General features: G+C 56.4%; 1 protein-coding gene across 8 annotated transcripts in view; it reads left to right on the top strand.

Moving 5' to 3' along the window:
* The first annotated feature begins 4,342 nt into the window (after positions 1 to 4,342).
* Positions 4,343 to 19,643, top strand: part of HSPG2 (heparan sulfate proteoglycan 2) — a 102,522-nt gene continuing 87,221 nt past the window's right edge. For all 8 annotated transcript variants that reach the window (XM_029064730.2, XM_039912120.1, XM_039912119.1 and 5 more), the window contains exon 1: positions 4,343 to 4,448. In XM_029064730.2, the coding sequence (XP_028920563.1) occupies positions 4,386 to 4,448 (63 nt within the window). In that variant the 5' untranslated portion in view covers positions 4,343 to 4,385. The remainder of the gene's footprint in view (positions 4,449 to 19,643) is intronic.

The raw sequence follows: 19,643 nt of genomic DNA, 5'->3' as shown, positions 1-19,643 counted from the left end.
GTGTGAAGGCCCCCATCAACCCCTTCTTCTGCCCACATTCTGACTGACCTCAGCTCCAGTGAGGAAAACTCAATTCACTCTCTCTCTCTATTTCTCTCTCACACACACATTCACACTTCCACTTCTGAACCATCACACACACACACAGCAGTCTCTCCCTCTGAAATACTATTACTAATAATAATAACGATGGTATTTGTTAAGCACTTACTATGTGATAGGCACTGAACTAAGCACTGGGGTGGATACAAGCAAATCGAATTGGACTCAATCACTGTTCCAATGGGGCTTACAGTCCCAAACCCTGCTTTACAGATGAGGTAACCGAGGCACAAAGAAGTGAAGTGACTTGTCCAAGGTCACACAGGAGACAAGTGGCGGAGACAGGACTAGATCTGATGACCTTCTGGCTCCCAGGTCTGTGCTGTATCCAATTCACCACTGTATTACTCTCCTGGCCATTAACCCCCATCCCTCCCTTCCTTACAAACACTGCTTAAGGGCGTTGTATCCTCCAGGAAGCTTCCCAGACTTTTAGACTATCCAGTCATTTCAGTAACCCCCTTCCACTTGACCTTGTTTTTCAATTGTATTTGTTAAGCACTTACTATATGTCAAACTCTGTCCTAATAGCTAGGTTGGACACCGTCCCTGTCCCACATGGGACTCCCAGTCTAAGTAGGAGGCAGAATAAGGATTGAATCCCCATTTTACAGTTGAGGGAACTGAGACACAGAGAAGCAAAGTTATGTGTCCAAGGTCATCCAGCAAACAACTGGCAGATTAGAACCCAGCTCCTCTGACTTCCAGGTCTGTGTGCTTTCCACTAGGTCACACTGCTCTTAACTGTGGTATTTTTGAAGTGCTTACTATGCGTCAAGCACTCTATTAAGTGCTGCTGTAAATAAAAGATAATCAGGTCCCACATGGTCCCACATGGGACTCACACTCTAAGTAGGAGGGAGAACAGGCATTGAATCCCCATTTTGCAGATGACAGAACTGAAGCACAGAGAGTAATTTGCCCAAGGTCACACAGCAGACAAGTGGAGGGGCTGAGATTAGACTCCAGGTCCTCTAACTTCCAGGTCCATGTTCTTTCCACTAGACCACACTGCCCTTCTGCCCTCCCCAGCTGTTTAGCTCTTGTTTGTATGTTTCCAGACGAACAGCTGGAGCGGTTGGCTTCTGGTTTGTAGATTTCAGCCTAGTGGACTTTGGGGCTGGTCCTGCCCGACTCCCACACTGGACTCGAAGCACTACTTGACCCAAGACAGGGTCCTGGTCACTCACCTCAAGGCCGGTCCAGGGTTCTGACCATTTACGTCTGCAGTCCGTGTGTCTTAGCCGAGTCTAGGGGCTCCCGGGCCCGCCAACTAGGCCTTCTGTCCTCCCTTATCTCCTAATAATAATAATAATGGCATTTGTTAAACTCTTACTATGTGCCAGACACTGTACTGGATACAAGCAAATCGGGTTGGGCACGGTCCCTGTCCCACGTGGGGCTCACAGTCTCAATCCCCATTTTGCAGATGAGGTAACTGAGGCACAGAGAAGTAAAGTGACTTGCCCAAGGTCACACAGCAGTCAAGTGGCAGAGCGGTATTAGAACCCATGACCTTCTGATTCCCAGACCCGTGCTCTATCCACTATGCCACGCTGCTTCTCCTGGCTTCAACTCCCAGCTGCTGTCAGGTTGGCTAAGGGCCAGGAGTTGAATCCCCCTGCCGTTGGCATACCCACTGCAGGGCAAGTGGTGCCAGATTGAGGGGACCCCCTTGGTCTCCTCTGCCCACCCGAGCTAGCCCCTTCTCTCCCAGCCTCAGTTTCTTCCGCTCTCAAGCTGCCGAGGGCCTGGCTGGGACATCTGGCGGGACCGAGGGCTCTCAGCACCACTCTGCCAGACACGAGTCAGCGACACCCCAGCCTGGCCTTTCTCACTGCTCCCCCTGACCCCCGACCCATCTCTCTGCCCTCCTCCTCCCTGGCCGTCTAGCTCATTGGCCAGCTGGCTGGCCGGACACCCAGCTCTGAGTTGGCCGGAGGAAATCTAGCAACTCTTGGAAGCAACACTGGAAAACTTCATTTTTTTCCCTCTGCCGGTCATCCTCTAAGCTCAAAAGAAAAAAAAATTGATTTTCCTTCCCCCCAGGAACCGGGAGCTGCCCTGGAAAATTTCAGGCTGTAGAGAGGAATTAGGTGTGGGGACACTGATAAGGAGAGAGGGTCAGGGGTGTGTGAGAGTCTGGATGAAAGCGTTTCATTGTGAGTACTTTAGTACTAAGGCACAGTATATGTGCATGTTCATTCATTCATTCACTCAATCGTATTTATTGAACACTTACAGTGTACAGACCACTGCACTAAGAGTTTGGTGCAATATAGCAATAAAGGGAGAGAATCCCTGTCCACACTGGGCTCACAGACTGGGGCGGGGGAGGATACAGACATCAATACAAGTAAACAGGCATGGATATACATAAATAAAATTAAAGATATATACATGGGTACATAAGTGCTGTGGGGCCCGGAGGGGAGAAGAGCAAAGGGAGCCAGTCAGAGTGATGTGGAAGGGAGGGGGAGTAGGAGTGGGATCAGAAGGGAGTATCTTCCAACCTCCTGTCTCCCCCCCCTTCAGTTTATACTTCACTTTGCTGCCCGGATGATCTTTCTACAGAAACGTTCTGGGCATGTCACCCCGCTCCTCAAAAATCTCCAGTGGTTGTCCATCCATCTCTGTATCAAGCAAAAACTCCTCACTCTTGGCTTTAAAGCTGTCCATCCCCTTGCCCCCTCTTACCTCATCTCCCTCCTCTCCTTCTACAGCTCAGCCCACACACTCCGCTCTTCTGCCGCCACTAACCTCCTCACTGTGTCTCGTTCTTGCTTGTTCCGTCGACACATGGCCCATGTCCTACCTCTGGCCTGGAATGCCCTCCCTCCTCAAATCTGCCAAACTAGCTCACTTCCCCCCTTCAAAGCCCTACTGAGCGCTCACCTCCTCCAGGAGGCCTTCCCAGACTAAGCCTCCCTTTTCCTCTGCTCCCCCTCCCCTCCCCATCCTCCCAACTCGCTCCCTTTGCTTTACCCTCTTCTCAGCTCCACAGCACCTGTGTATATATGTACACATTTATAATTATAATTCTATTTATTTTTATTAATGATGTGTATATATCCATAATTCTTTCTTTTTATAATGATGCTACTGCTGCCTGTTTACTTGTTTTGATATCCGTCTCCCCTTTCTAGACTGTGAGCCCCTTGTGGGCAGGGATTCTCTCTGTTGTCAAATTATACTTCCCATGCGCTTTCATTCGATCGCATTTATTGAGCGCTGTGTGCAGAGTACTACTGTACTAAGCACGTGGGAAGTATAATTCTGCACACAGTTAGCGCTTAATAAGTACGATTGAATGAATGTGCGCGTGAGGGCGTCCGTGGGCACGGGTGACCGTGCGTGTCGCCCCCCAAGGCCCAGGGTCCGGTTGATGAGATGTCTGATGGTCATGAGAGGAGGAAGGTGAATAAGGAGGGTGTTGGGTGAGTGTGAGGAGGGGAAGGGGCTTTGGTTACCCGAGTTCGGTCTCCCCTCCTGCGGGCAGCCTGTAGGCCTCGGGCAGCCCGTAGGCTGCGGCCCCAGGCTGGGGCAGCCTGGTTCTGCCCCCCCCATGCCCCGCTTAGCCCAGGGTCAGACCACCCAGGCCAGGGAACTCCGCTCCTCCGCCGCTCACCTCCTCACCGTCCCCCGTTCACGCCTATCCCGCCGTCGACCCCGGTCCACGTCCCACCGCCGTCCCGTAATGCCCTCCCTCCTCACCTCCGCCAAACTAATTCTCTTCCCCTCTTCAAAGCCCTACTGAGAGCTCACCTCCTCCAGGAGGCTTTCCCAGACTGAGCCCCCCTTTCCCTCTGCTCCCCCACCCCGTTCCTCCCCTCAGCACTGTGCTCATGTGTATATATTCTTTATTACCCTATTTATTTTATTAATAAGGTGTATATCTCCTCGATTCTATTTACCTTGATGATGTGCTCTTGTTTTTGTTTTTTTCTGTTTTGCTCCGCTGTCAGTCTCCCCCGTGTAGACCGGGAGCCCGTCACTGGGCAGGGATGGTCTCTATCTGGTGCCGAATTGTCCATCCCAAACGCTTAGTCCAGTGCTGCGCACATAGTAAGCGCTCAGTAAATAGTCTTGAATGAATGAGGGGCAGGCTGGGGGGGCCGGGCCTGGATAGGGATGGGGCACAGACGGACAGACAGACAAAGAGCTAAAGTGGTCGGGGCCTGGCGGGGCGGGCAGAAGGGGCGGGCTAAGGGGGCGGGGCGCAGGACTGAGCCAAGCCGAGCCGAGCCGAGCCCCGGAGAAGACGGCCAGTCCGGGCCGGAGCCATGGGACCCCCGGAGGTTTGGAGCCCCTGCCTGGTGCTGTGTGTCCTGGGCCAGCTCCTCGCCGTAAGTGCGCCCGCCGCCACGAAAACTTGGAAAGTTTTGCGCTGGGAAAGTTGGCCACCCAGGCCGGCCCCGGGGCTCGTTGGGGCCGGGGGCTCCCGGGGCCCTTCCAGGGGCGGGAGGGCTTCGTGCCCAGCCCACCGGACGGCTGGACGGGGCAGGGGCCGCCCCGGAGGGAGGGGGCACCGGGCGGGGGGCACCCCGCGGTCCGCGCCCAGGTTGGAGCCGGTCCTTGAGCCCGGGCCTAAGGGCAGAACCCCTGGCCCACGTTGCCGAGAGGGTGGCAGCCCCTGGGCATTTCGCAGGGTCCCCGGGGGACTTTGGCCCCCACTCCGGGCCAGGCCCCCGGCCCTCCGGCGAGCAGAACCCACGGGAAGGGCCTGCCCATCTCCCCCCTGCCCCGCCCAGGCCGCGGGCGAGCTGCGGGCCAGCTGCGGGCCAGCCCCGGCTGCCCCTCCCCTGGACACCTCGAGTGGCCAGAGCGCGGACCTGGGAATCAGGAGGTCATAGGTTCTAAGCCCGGCTCTGCCACGTGTCTGCTGTGTGACCCTGGGCAAGTCATTTGACTTCTCGGGGGCCTCAGTTCCCTCAACTTGCAAAATGGGAATTGAGACTCTGAGCCCCGTGTGGGACAGGGACTGGGTCCAACCGGATTTGCTTGTATCCATTCCAATGTTTAGTACGGTGCCCGGCACATAGTAAGCGCTTAACAAGTACCATTATAGTTGTTATTGTTCCCGACCGGGGTAGTGCCCGAAGAGGGGGTCCCGGGCGGCGGCTGCCACTCTGGCCGCTCCGGCACCCGGGGCCGACCGTGGTTCTGAAGGTGGAGCTTCCACGGGGGCTTTGGGCTGACCCGAATGCACGGAAGCCCTTCCCCGCCAGGGCCAGGATGACCCCGGAGGGCCCAAGGGGAGGGAGATGAAGGGCCCAGTTTGGGGCTGCTGGCATGATCGGTGGGCACTAACTGCCCCTAACCAAAACCTGCCTCCTACCCCCTTCTCGGCCCCGCAGTGCCCGCAATCTGAGCCGAGGGCCTTCTTGGGCCTAAATCTCTCCCACTGCCCACAAAGTGTTTACCCAGGAACTGATTCTATCTCCACAACTGACTTCATCCCTTCGGCTCCACAGGCTGCCTCTCGCCTCTAACCTCCCGAATCACTCTTTAACCCCACCTCTCCTGGTGCCGGGTCAAGATCACCCTCCCCTCCACTCCTTCTACAGGTCCCCTCCCCATCTTGGGGAAGGAGCCCCGCTGGACTGCATCCTGAGCCCCTCGGCGGCAGCCCTCCTCCTGCAGCGGGCCGGCCCCTCCGCATCCGTCGGTGGGCTCCAGCCTCTCCCCGCTCGCTTCTGTTTCCCTCCACTGCAGCTGGAACCTGGAGTCCCCTCCCGACAAACTCGGGGCCAGAGTTCAGGCTGTACAGAGATGTGCAGGGCAGGGCTGCTCTGAGGCTTTGGCTCGGGATGCTCCCAGAATCCCATAGGGCCGTTGCACATCTCTCCCCTCAACACCGACCTTCCGTTCATTCATTCATTCGTATCTATTGGACGCATACTGTGTACTGAGCGCTTGGAAAGTACAATTTGGCAACAGATAGTGACAATCCCTACCGAACAGCGGGCTCGCGGTCTAGAAGGGGCAGACCTGTCTTCCAGGCCCACAGTTCTCTACTTCTCCCAGGTCCCGGCTCCACCGTTCTGCTGGTCTCCAGGCCTCCCTCCCCCATGCCCTGGAGAAGACTCTCTTGAGCTCAGTAGGGCTCCCATTTGGGGCCCGGCCCCAAGCCCTCTTGCTGCCAGTGAGCGGGCTGACCTAGGGAGGACTCGGTGGGGTGCGGCTGGAGAGAAGTACCATTTTTTTAATGTTATTTGTTAAGCGCTTATTTTGTGCCAGGCATCGTACTAAATGCTGAGGTAGAAACACGCTAATCAGATTGGACACAGTCCATGCACCCCTAGGGGCTCATATTTTTGATCCCCGTTTTACAGATAAGGTAACTGAGGCACAGTGAAGTGACTTGCCCCCGGTCATCTAACGGACAAGCGGCAGAGCGGAGATTAGAACCCAAGTCCTCAGATTTCAAGGTCCATGCTTTATCCAGTAGGCCATGCTGCTTCCTGTGCTTCCTATCATGTGGGAAGTGCGGGGGAGGGGGGGAATCTCTCCCAAAGGTTACAAGGAGAAGGGGGAGTTGATGAGATCCCCAGGCTTCCAGGCCCTCATGTTTCCTGGTTCAGCCATGGAACCAGGCTGGTGGGGCGTGGGGTGGGTGGGGGGCGTCTACTGCAGTCCTAAACCCGTCCTAACTGTGCACCACTTCTAGACATGGCTCTGTGCCTCCAAGTTCGCCCCCTCCTTTCTGTTGGTGGTTTCTGCTGCCCGTTCCAGCTCTGCACATCTGGAAGCCGCCCATCTGGGAGGAGTGTCTCCGGGGGACTTGGGAGGTGGAAGGGGGAGGGAGTGTGGAGGCAGGGAGGCAGGTAGGAGGCTCTCTAGGCCGAGACAGAGCCCCCCGGCCCCTGGCGGCCGTACCCCCGTGGGCCGGGGCCTGGCACCAGGCCATGCATCCGGGAGAGAGGGCTTCTTCCCCTTCCTGATGCTGGCCTGGACTTGTTCTCCAGCAGGGACTCCTTCGCTGGGGCAGGTCGGGATCTGCGCTGCGTTCTCCCTGTCCGGGTGCAGGGGCCAGGGACGGGGAGAGGAGGGGGACGTAGAGGACAGGAGGAGGAGGAGGCCCATCTAAGGCCGCCTCCTACCCCTGGCCTAAACCCAGGGGTCAAGATCAATTCCAGGTTTCTGAATGTGGATGGGGAAGACAGGAAGGGACGGGAGTGGGTAGGATTTTAGCTGAGAGGTCTGGAAGCTGAGGGGACCAGTTGGGGCTCAATCCGCCTCCAAGGGCTTGCGGTTTGGGGCAGACTGGCACGGTTTGTTTGGTCTCTGACATACACAACGGAGGCAGAGAGATTCCGCTGCCCAGCCCCAGGGCATGCATTTTTGCCTAGGCCGGGACAGGGAAGGAAAATGTGGCTGGTGCTGGTGGTGGTCCAAGTCCCTTGGAAGAGCAGGAGGGCAAGTGTGGGGAGGGGGGGTGGGGGTGTTCCCTCCCCCTCCAGTGATCTGGATGGCAGTGCCCTTTCCAGTGGAGAGGGGGAGCGGTCAATCAATCAATCAGTGGTGTTTATTGAGCCCTTCCTGCGGGCAGAACACTTGGAAAAGTAACGTACAAGAGAGATGGTGCTGTCTGCTCCTCACGGCTCCCAACTCAGGTGGAGGCAGACCAACCCAAGGGCAGTCCCCCAGGCTCGTGGGTCTGGGGCTCGAGGCCCCGCCACCTTGGCTGCCGTCTGGAGTATCCCTGCCATGGCCCGGCCGCTGCTCCTCTGCTGTTCTCCCAAGGAGAGCTGGGATGCTAACGGCTGCCCCATCTGCAGCATCCCGCTGCCTTTGTCTCGGAGATGCCAACGCCGACCTGTCCCATTGCCTTAGGGGTCTCTGGGATGCTACTGTTATATCATACTCTCCCGAGCACTTAATACAGTGATCTGCACACAGTAAGCACTTAATAAATATGACACGATTGACTGACTGACTGACTCTGGACCTATCCTCAATCACAAGTCATTTAGCAGACCATGTTAGGAGGATGTCCTGTCTCAGAAATGCTTGGGTGTAGAAGCCGCCCCCCAGTCCCCATGTCCTCCCTCCTCCCCCTCTCCATCATATCCTCCAGGACTTTTCCAGGTGGCATCAGGATGGGGACATAATACAGGATATTGACCCAGGGGAGGTTGAACAGCCTTGAGTGACCTCGTCCAGGCTGATGAGCAACTCGCCTGCTGCCCGGCTTGGGAGAGGGTGGTTCTCCAGGACCTCTAACTGGGGCTTGATTTCCAGGGAGGTCTTAGTTTTGTCTTCCAGTGCCAGAAACCCTCCCGTTTGCTTGCTGCTTGTCGGGGGCAACCTCCTGGTTGACATGTGCAGAGCCCCTGTATAGGTGTTTGTACTTATATAGCCCTTGCTTTTTGTTAAGCGCTGTGCTAAGCCCTGGAATAGATAACAAGGTAGATCAAACACAGTCCCTTTCCCACATGGGGCTCACTGTTTAAGGGGAAAGGAGAACAGTTATTCATACTCATTTTACAAATGAGGAAACTGAAACTCCAAGAAGTGAAGTGATTTGCCCCAGATCCTACAGCTGACAGGTGATAGAGCCAGGATTAGAATCCAGATTCTCCAACTCCCAGGTCCAGGCCTTTTCTTACCCTCTAGACTGTAGACTCGTGGTGGTCAGGGAACATTCATTCAGTAGTATTTATTGAGTGCTTACTATGTGCAGAGCACTATCCTAAGTGCTTGGAATGTACAATTCAGCTACAGATAGAGACAATCCTTGCCCAATGACGGGCTCACAGTCTATGTCTACCAACTCTGCTATACTGTACTCTTCCAAGAGCTTAGTACAGTGCTCTGCCCACAATTAATGCTCGATAAATATGATTGATCGATTGATTACCCTCTGCCATGTCCCCTACCTGTAATTTGTTTCATTGTCTATCTTCCCTTCAAGTCTGTAAGAACCTTGTGGTTAGGAATCATATCGACCAACTCTGTTGCTGTACTCTCCCAAGCACTTAGTAGTGGATAGGGCACGGGCCTGGTAAGGTCAGAAAGTCCTGAATTCTAATCCTGACTCCGCCGCATGTCTGCTGTGTGACCTTGGGCAAATCACTTCACTTCTCTGTGCCTCAGTTACCTCATCTGTAAAGTGGGGATTAAGAGTCTGAGCCCCATGTGGGACAGGGACTGTGTCCAACCTGAATACCTTGTATCTACTTCAATGCTTAGAACAGTGCTTGGCACATAGTAAGTGCTTAACAAGTACCATAATAATAATCATAATAATAAGTGCTCTGCTCACAGAAAGTGCTCAGTGAATGCCACTGTTGATTTCCACTAGGCCCATGACCCTTCTCAGGATTGGCAGGGGGAGTGGGGCAGGGATCAGTCCAGAGCCAGGGAAGACAGAGGCAGCAGGAGGGATTAGATTCCCCGGGTGTTGGAGGCCAGGAGGCACTTAGGGAGAGCAAGCAAGCAACCAATAGCATTATTTAGTGCAGAGCACTATACTGAACACTTAGAAGAGTACAGTTGAGTAAGTTGGATCCCCACCCTCATCTTCTAGACACACCCAAGCCACTCTCTGGGTTGCAGGAGACACAGCTGGCAGATCGAGGTGTGGGGATCTCTGACTCTTCTCATCCAAAGCCCAGGTGGAAAAGGGGCAGAATGGGTGACGGTGGCCCCTTGGAGGGAAGGGTCCCTGCCCCGCCGTTCCATATAACATCAGCTTCCTTGCCAATATAACATCAGCTTCCTTGCCAAACTCCCTGCCTCCTGTCCCTCCCTGCTCCAGTCTATACTTCACTCTGCTGCCCGGATAATTTTTCTACAGAACCATTCAGTCCATGTTTCCCCACTCCTCGAGAACCTGCAGTGGTTGCCCATCCACCTCTGCATGAAACAAAAGCTCCATTCCTTGAGCTTTAAAGAATTCAATCATTTTCGTCCCACCCCCCAGTTACCTTGCTGATTTCCTACTATGACCCGGCACGCTCCTCGCTCCTCACTTCGCTCCTCGAATGCCAACCTACTCTTTGTACCTCAATTTTGTCTATCTCACCACCTATCTCTTGCCCATGTCCACCCTCTGGCCTGCAACTCCCTCCCCCTTCATATCTGTCAGATCACCACTCTCCCCATGTTCAAAACCCTTCTAAAATCCCCTCCAAGAGGCCTTCCCTAATTAAGCCCCCAGTTCCCCTACTCCCTCTCTTTTCTTTTTCATCCTTCCACTTGGATTTGTACCCTTTAAGCACTTGATATGCACCCCACCCTCAGCCCCTCAGCACTTACATACCTATAATGTATTTATTTTAATTATTATTAATTTATTTTAATGACTGCCCATTTAGACTGTAAACTCCTTATTGGCAGGGAGCAGATCTACCAGCTCTGTTATATTGGACTTTCCCAGGTGCTTAGTGAAGTGTGCTACACACTGTAAGCACTCCATAAAAACCACTGATTGATTATTAATCAGCTGTGTGACCTTGGGCCAGTCATTTGACTTCTCTGGGCCTCAGACTCCTCATCCGTAACAACAAGAATCGTGTCTACTCTGATTATCCTGTATCTACCCCAGTGCTTAATACAGCGCTTGGCATGCCGCAAGCGCTGAGGACGTCCCACAGTTACAATTCCCCACCCCGTGCTCAGTGTGCAGCTGTTGGACTGAGCAGGGCAGGAGAGGATCTGGGAAATCTCTCTTACTCCCCCTTTCTTTCGGGTCCAAGGGCTTCTCTCCTCTGCTTGCCGTTCACTTCCCCTCCCCCTTCCAGCCCTTGAGCAGAGAGGAGAGGGTCGTGGTGGTGGGGGTTCCGGGGGGGCGGGTAGGTCACAGCTCTTGGAGAAGGGGCAGGAATGCGCCTGAGAGGCGTGTGAGCCATGGCCCCCTGCCCTGAAGGCCTCCCGGCCCTTGCCCGCCGGTCAGGGGACGCGTGGCCTGCAGTGGCCAGAGTGGAGCTGACAGAAACCCAGAAATATGTGTGGAACTTAAAAGCCGGGAGCGGAGCTATCCCAGGCGAGGCAGACCGGAGCCCGCCCCGGTGGCGTCTCTGCCCTCGTCAATAGCGGCGTCGAGAAGGGGAGGGCCGGTGGGCGGCGAGCAGAGAGGGCCGGGGAGGACCCTGGACTTTGAAGCTGGCTACGGGAACAAGGGAAGACTTTCAGGGCTGGGGCGGCTCTCTGACCCCAGGCCCCCTCCCTCACCAGCTCCCGACTCCCTGGTCCAAGCCCGTCTCCCTTCTAGGGGGCAGCATGAGTTGGGCCCCAGAGGGCAGCCCTCCTGGCCTGGCACCCATTCTTCAGACTCTCCCCATCTGTGGCTGGTGAGATGGCGAGGCGTGGCCCACGCCGGCTGGCCGGGACGACTCTCCACTCGGGCTCAGCACAGTGGCCGGGGCACGGAGACTCCACGTTTGGCGGAGGGTGGCGCTAGGGCGGGGTCAGCAGAATGCTCAGAGGAAGGCCTTCGGCGGTTTGTGCTCCAACCGGCCTCTACGGTACCTTTCTCCTAAAACCTTTCAATGGCATTTAATAATAATAATAATAATAATGGTATTTGTTAAGTGCTTACTATGTGCCGGACACCGTACTCAGCACTGGGGTAGATACAAGCAAATCAGATTGGACTCAGTCCCCGTCCCATGTGGGGCTCACAGTCTCAATCCCCATTTTTCAGATGAGGGAACTGAGTCCAGAGAAGTGAAGCGACTTGCCCAAGGTCACACAGCAGACAAGTGGTGGAGCCGGGATTAGAACCCTCAACCTTCTGACTCCCAGGCCCAGGCTGTATCCACTATGCCATGCTACTTCCCAAACTCCATCTCCCTGTGTCCGTCGCCCTGCTCCACCTCCCACCACCTGGGTGCAGAAGTGGCTTTCCAGGCCCAGAGTGGCGCAGACGCCTCCCCCCTCAACCTCCCAACTCTCGGACCCGTATCCGGTTGCCCTATGGTCGGTCCTTGTGGTCGCTCTCCTGACCGGCTATCCTGCTCGGCCCTGAAATGAGAAGGCGGTGTCCCTTCAACCCCGGGCTGGTTTTTCCTTGTGGCTACTGTGCCCCCTCCCATCCCAGCTGGACAGTACAGCTCATTCTCATCGGCGTCTTCCTGGCCGTGGAAGCACCCGGGGTGTGGCCTGAGAATGGCCCTGGCTCTGGGATCAGAATCCCCTTCCAGATGTGTGCAGCTGGTCCTCTTTGAATCAGCAACCATTTGTGCAACCAGAGGTTTCCCATGGGTGGGTCTGTCGGTGGGGGGCGGGGGGAGGGAGGGAAGCTTGCTTGTCTACTAAGACGCCCCCGACGTTCCCCCCCCGTCTGGCCTCCTGTAACGACTTCGGACACAGCTGCCCGGATGCCGAGTTGGTGGGGTGGAAGCCGTCCGCCAGTGCTGGAGGTCGGCGACCCCTGAGGGCAAATCTGCGTTTGCCTCGACACTCATGGGAACAGCTCTTTGTCAGTTACCCAGCAGTCAGTGGGGAGAAGGCCCAGGGCCTGTGGTCAAACAAGGGGAAAGGAAATATTGGCGCCTTCTGATCCTCCTCCCCCTCTTCTCTTTCCCTCCCACTCTCCAGTGCTGCCCACCAGGCTTACCGTGGCGCAGAGGAGGGCAGGGAGAGACTGGTCCCAGAGTAAAGGGGCAACTTGCTTTCTTCCATTGCTGCCGATGATAATAATGATAACTGTGGTAGTTTGGGTAGATGCAAGACAATCAGGTCGGACACGGGCCCCGTCCCGCATGGGGCGTTCAGTCCAAGTAGGAGTGAGAATAGGTATTTTAATGTCCATTTTAAAAGATGAGGAAACTGAGGCCCAGAGAAGTTCGGTTACTTGTCCAATGTCACCCAGAAGGAAAATGGTGGAGCTGGGGTGATAACCCAGGTCTCCTGACTCCCAGGCCTGGGCTTCTTCCACTAGGCCACATGGCTTTTAGAGTCACTTAGGATGGGAGTTGGGGCCAACGGGGGCAGTGCCCAGAGGGCCCTCCTCAGAGGTGGAGGGGGCCTGCTTGGGGGCAGGAGACAGTTGCCCGGCCTCAGGGAAGAGCTTGCAGGACTTGTTTCCCCTGAGCTCATCCTTCCTCGCTTCCTCTCAGTTGTTGGGGTCTCCTTGAGTCCCTCCATCTCCCCCGCAGGTGGCTCCCCTAACCCAGCCTCTGGCATCTCAGGCTTTCTGGAGAAACTCCGCATCTCCCAGACCTCATCTCCGCCAGGAGGTTCTCCCTCCTTTTCTTTCCAAGTCTGTTCGTCTGCCTCGCCCCTTCCTGCTCTCAAGAAGGGGAGAGGCATTCCTTGCCTCCCCTCCAGTGTTTCCAATTTTAACATCCTTTCTGATTTGACTCCTGCCCCTCCGTTGCCTAGTTGCGCTGGGCGAGACAGCTACTTAATTTTTCCTCATCAATCACCGCCTTTATGGCCTTTAGCGAGTTCTGCTCCTCTCGGAACGCATCTCGGTCCTCCTCCTCCTCCTCTTCCTCCCATCCTGGCTGACTTAGCAGGACCCGGGCACCCGTCTGGGCCGTGTAGAGGCTTTGGCCGGTGGGCCCACCACCTGATGCGGGGTAGAGGCTCCTTCCTGCCTCTCCACCCTGCAGGCCTGGTTTGATCTCCCCTCTGGGCCCCTGCCCGTCCTGGAGCCCCGACTTGCCTTCCTGGGAACTGGGTTTGGCCCAGAGCCCTGACAGCAATCTCAAGTAAAAGCTTGGCCTGCTCTCTCCCCATTGTCCCCATCCTGGGCTAGGGGAGGGACCCCAGTGTCAGCTCTCTGGTCGACATCATTGTTATGCTGGGGAGCAGGAAGCTAGAAGGGTCCACTGCTGGACTCATTAACGCCAAAGAAAGAATCAGAGGAAATGATGGGGGGTCCGGCGGTGACATCTCTGACCACCGCCCCACTCGCTGACCGTGCACGTCCAGCCCTGCCCCGCCCCTCTCAGAGAATTCCTGGAGCCTTCACCTGGATCAATTTCAGGTGCCTTGGGCCCAATCCTGGGTCCCTCTGAGAGTCCAGGGATTTGGACCTTGCCCTAACTCAGCCACTGACTACTTGTGCTTCATTTTCCCTAATGGTAGGATGAGTTTAACAATCCCCGTCTTGCCCCACCCACTGGAGGAAAGGGCTCGGAGTGGTAAGGGGACAAGGCTAAGTTAATGGGCTGTGGGTTTGGGGAAGGGGAGACAGCAGAGGGAGCGGCTGCCAGAAGAGAAGAGAGGACCTACCCCACAAACAGGGCTGGGGGGTTTCAGCTAGGTGTCTGGGAGCTGTGGGGATGCAGGCTGGGAAATCAGCGCTGGGGATTGGGAGGGCTAAGAGACCCAGTCCTGCCCTAGGCCCAGGGATATCTAAGGTTTACAAGAGTTAATCAGGGCTACTCAGGAATGCCCAGAGATATCCGCGATGCCTTCAGGCTGGGTATCTTTGGAGGTTCTAGGAGCTCTGGCACCTGAGAGTTTAACTGAAGTGGACCTGCACCAGCAGAGATGATGAGTCGATTGAAGTATACTTTGCCGGCCAGACTGTCCTTGTCTGGGCCCCCAGCCATCCATCCCTCCGTTCTCTGCAGCCTCTTCCAGCTGTTGGGGTTGCAGGGGTGTGTGTGTGTGTGTGTGTGTGTGTGTGTTGGGGGGTTCTCATTAGGGTGTGACCTCAGCTGAGAGCAGTCGGGGAGATTGCCGATTTTGATACGTGACAGTAGTTTTCTCTCGGCTCCCTGCTCTTTTGAGAGAGCAGATAAATGACTTTGCCTCTCCACTGCTGCACATCACATGCACGCACACACACACACACACACACACACACACAACTGCTGCTGCATGGAGAGACGGAAAGGGTTAAAGGGTGAACTCAAGGACAGTCTCTCCCTCCTTGGAGGAGGGGGAACTGAGGAGGTCAAGGAAAGGAATTTTGATAAGATCTAAGATCTCTGAGCTCAGGAATCAAAGCTTTTGGTTTCACCTCAGCAGCTGGGGGGAATTCTCTAGATGGGAGGTAAGAGGGGGCCCTCGGAGGTGGTGGAGAGAAGGAACTTGCACTCACGCAAGCATGCATTGGGGAAAGGAACTTGCACTCACGCAAGCATGCAGGCTTGGGAACCTGGGATCGGGAATTAGATCATGCTCTGGGCCACTCTCCTTCCTGAAGTCTCCCCAGCTCCCTCCTTGCCTGCTGTGAGCTGCCTCGTCCTTTCAGCCCCCTCGTCCTCTCAGCCCCCTCATCCCTACCCCTCATCTGACAGAATGGCACATCCCTGGTGCTGAAAAATCATCACCTCACCCCTTGCCCCCCCACTTCCCTCTCCCCCACTTTTCGTCTTCTCCCCCCTCCCTTCCTCCCATCCTCTGCCTGGTCCCATGGGAGGCCAGCCTGCCCCTTCCCCTCTGGACACCTGCCTGTCCCTGGGGTCTTCTCCAGCTACAAGGCTGGATTCCAGCCCTTAGCCATGCCCAGGGTTTGCTTTGGCCACATATCCCCCCAGAGAGGGGGGACCTACCAACCTTGGAGGGGTCTGCAGCTGAGGTCCTTGTTGGGAAGACTTCCCTGGGGGTGGGCAGGGAGTTTCCACTTGAGAGGAATGGGTCTGATTTGTGGAGGGGATGGGCAAAGTACCAGGTGACATCAACTTTCCGGCTCCACCGAGCACGGTTGACCAACCGTTTGCTCTTAAGCTGGTTGGCCCCCTGCCCGCTACACACAGGGCCCTGGAGACTTTCTGTTCAGACTTATTGTCAGTACCCGGCCTCCAGCCACCGAGTCCCGTGGCTCGGAGGTGGTACCCAGGGGAGCGGGGAGGAGGGCGCCCTGGCTTTGGGGTGAGGGAGCGAGTCGAGGCCCACCCTCCCGAGAAACTCTAGATTCGAGTCGACATCCCCCAGATGTGGCGATTGAGAACCCTTTCGTTCCACCCTGTGCATGGCGCCATCCGTGTGACACACTAGTGTCTCGATGTTGGTGCAGGCACCTTGGGTCACCCTAGCTGGCCGTCCGGAGGACAAGCAGCCTAAGAGTCACCCACCTGCCTCCCGCTCTGCCCCCAGACTTAGGGTATTGCCCAAGGTGGCACCAAGGGGCTAAGATCCAGCCGTGGGGAGTGGACAGAACTTGAAGTTGGAGCTCTGGGGTGGCATATTTGGTTCCCCTGGTCCACCGGATGGAGCTGCTTGGGAGCTGCCCATGGGGCTGAGCCTAAGACCGGCCAGCGGGCTAATCATTACCAAGCCAGCTCTTCTGCGGGCAACCTCAGCCCACACAACCTGCCAGCTGCCCAACAACTGGTTGCACTGGAGGTATTTAAATGCCACTTGGGGTGTTCGCCCTGCAATCTGACATTCCCGTTCCAGTGGGAGAGGAAGAGAAGGAGGATAGGGTGGGAGAAGGCGCCGAGGAGGCTGGGCTTTGGCTCCGGAAGGGGGCTCGGGGAATAATTGGTCCAAATTAAACAAGCCACCCTACCATCGCCACCTGGGTGTTCGTGGGCAAACCATCGAAAACGAGCCGGAGCCACACCCCAGCCCCCAGTGATTCAGCCCTGCCCTCAGAACCTCCGGTCCCAAATGAATGTGGGGTCCAAAGTCCAGGGCCGAGGGGAGGCTGACCAGGAGCCAGCCGATGTCGGGTGAGAGGCAGGGAGCCGGCTCTGAGATGGGGGCCAGAACTGGGCCCGCGGGCTAGCGGGGAGCCACCTCTGCCTCGGATGGCACTCTGACTTGGTGAGGATTCATTGGCTCCGGGGACCCCCTGGGGAAGACCTTCTTTCCCCCATGGTCCCCCCATCTCCATTACCCCCTTTTCACTTGGCCGCACGGGGACCTGTTGGGGCGGGGTCAGGGGGGGAGGGGGTTATTGCCCGGCTGTGAGCACTGGGGGAGATTGCTGATTTTGATAACGTGACAGTAGTTTTCTCCCAGCAGCTGCTATTTTGGGAGAGAGCAGAGAAGGAACCGTGCTTAAATTAGGCAATGTTGATCTGGGAAGAATGTGTTAAGCAGTTAGGACTGAAACCCAGTTGGGGGGGCACAGAATAGTCACTTCACTCGTATAAAATTAAACTCCACTCCAGAAAAAGCAAGAGTGGAGATGCGGGCGAAGGCTTTATAAGGAGATGAAGGGTGGGAGGTGCCCTGGGCAGGCGGGTCTGCCGGACAGGGAGGCTGGGGGGTGGAGGGTTGTGTCTCAAGGCAGCTTACAGTGGAGAGGGCAGGGGGGCTGGGCCAGATCAGACAGCAGCTGCTTTCTTTTGCCCCTGGGTTTCCACCGTGGCTAAGTGGGAGGAGTTGGGTGGGGTGAGGTGAGGCTGGTCTCTTCTCAGCAGCCTTTCCCTCCTGACTGAGCTGAAGGAAGAGGCCTGGATTTCTGTGGAAGTGTGGGCTGCTTTGGCTGTTCCCGGTGGTATTGCTGCTGGTGGTGGTGTCCCAGCCGGTGGTAGTGGAGGTGGGAGTGGCTGTAAAATGGAGAGGGGATGGAGGAGTGAGGATAGAGGGCTGTTGATTTTCCCACCGAGCATCCCTGCCTGGCTCCAATGTCTAGCAGAGTCCTGACCTAAGCAGGTTCCTCTTGGTCCCCCCCAAATAGATCTGAGGGAGAGCACACGTGCACATGCATTTGCCCACTCGCCTGGCCCTAGCAGAAAAATTGGGAAGTTGGTGGTGCAGTGTGGGGGACAGAGACACACCCCACCCTGCCCTCAAGAGTGTGGGCTTTGGGGAGCTGGCAAGACGCCATTTCTGTGGGGCTGGTGTAGGTTCACCAGATCAGCCAAGGGGGTGTCTGGGCTGGCAGACGGTGGGCGGAGTCTAGCTCATTCATTCATTCAATAGTATTTATTGAGCGCTTACTAGCTGGGGTGAGGGGTAGAGCCGGGGTTGGCCGCAGTGACAGAAGTGCTTCCTGGGGAGTCCTGAGGGTCCCAGCTCTCCATGTGCCCCCCTACAGACTGTAAGTCCCCTCTAGACTGTAAGTTAATTGTGGGAGGGAACTGGCCTACCAACTCCGTTGAATTGTACTCTCCCAAGGGCTTAGTTCAGTGATCTGCATGCAGTAAGTGCTCAATAAATGCCAGCTGACAAAATTCCCTGCAATTTGCCCAAGTGGTCTCCACTCCTCCCTAGATCTCCCCATCTGTCAGAGTCATGTGTACATAGGGAGGGCCTGGTCTTAACCTTGCCCCCTTCCCACTCCTGCCCCGCTGGCAGTGTTGGGGGAGGGATTTCCCTCCCAGCCCCTGGTATGTCTCTGGTCTGTCTCTGGCTGGTTCCTGACCCTCCCCCCAACCTGCATCCCACTCATGTCAGTTGGAGAACACTGGCTGCAGCATTCCCTCTTGGTCAAACATCCATCTGTCCTGACTGGCTCCTAGAGCAGAGATGGAGCAGCAGCATGGGGAACTGCCTTTGGGATGGGGCGCTGTCTCTCAGGAGGGGGTTGTCAGGGAGCACTGTCAGGGGGTACTTTTGGGCAGCCCTTGCTATGACTGCTTCTGCTGCAGATCACTGGGACCCACCTGGGACTCACCTGAAGTCAGGATTCCAGGAAGAATGGCTGCTCATCAGTTTTCAACTGCCCGGTCTGCCCCCTGTGCCGGCGTGCGTTACCGGGGAGGAGGGAGAGAGAGTGTATGTGTGTGTGAGTGTGTGTGTATGGGGAAGTAAGGATGGCAAAGTTATTATTCTTGGAGGACATCAGGGCCACCCCTACTTCAGGGTGTGGGGTTTCATGCCAAAGGCAGATAGAGCTGGGTCCTGTGGGGCAGGGAGAGCTGAACTTGGGGGCAGGGAGAGCTGGGGGCTGTGGCTGGAGCTGTCAGGTGGGCGCCCCTGTCTGTTTTTAGCAGTTCAGTATGTGGCCCAAGGGATGACAGTGAACCTGGCGCTGCTGTTGGCAGCAGTAGAGTGCTCTGCACACAGTAAGAGCTCAATAAATAGAGTTGACAGACTGAGCAGTCTCTTGCTTCCCCTCCCTCACTGCTCACATGTCTTCTCCCCTCCATGACCCTGGGCTTAGTGGGCAGCCACCCACCTGGATCACAGCGGGAATCAAGTGCCAGAGTGCTGGGGGTAGGTGGGACTATGTCGCTGCCGCTGGGGGAGCCGCCCCCTCCATATCTCGGTCCGTGCCTCCCAGCACGGATGAGGAAGTGTGGGAGTCCCCTCTGGAGTGTGAGTTTCTGTGCGGGCAGGGGTGTGGGGTGGGTCGCTTGTGAGGGGGTGGTGCCAGGGGGCACTGTAGCATTTGCTGCACCTGCTGTGGACCCGTGGGTCCTGCTAGCTCCCTCCCCTGCAGGGCACCAGCAAGGCATTCTAGGTCACAGAGCCCTGGGGCTTGAGGTCACAGAACATGATCTTGGGCAGGACCTGGGCCCGTGGCTCCTCTCCTTCACCCAGCTGCCCACTTAGCCTCCCCCTCAGTGATAGGTTCTCTCCTCCTTCCCCTCCCATAGTCTGCCCTGCTCCAGACCCCCACCCTCCCATGGGGGTGGCGGGAAGCCCCCAGCCGGGGTATGCCTGGCCCCATTCCCCGGCATCCTGTGGGGAAGGCTGAGTTCTGGAGTTTGTTGTGACGAGGGTCAGTGGGCAGT

This window comes from Ornithorhynchus anatinus, chromosome 5 (assembly GCF_004115215.2).
Source record: "Ornithorhynchus anatinus isolate Pmale09 chromosome 5, mOrnAna1.pri.v4, whole genome shotgun sequence".
Classification (NCBI taxonomy): domain Eukaryota; kingdom Metazoa; phylum Chordata; class Mammalia; order Monotremata; family Ornithorhynchidae; genus Ornithorhynchus; species Ornithorhynchus anatinus.
Note: the sequence above shows the minus strand (reverse complement) of the source record. Positions and strands in the feature narration are given on the sequence as shown.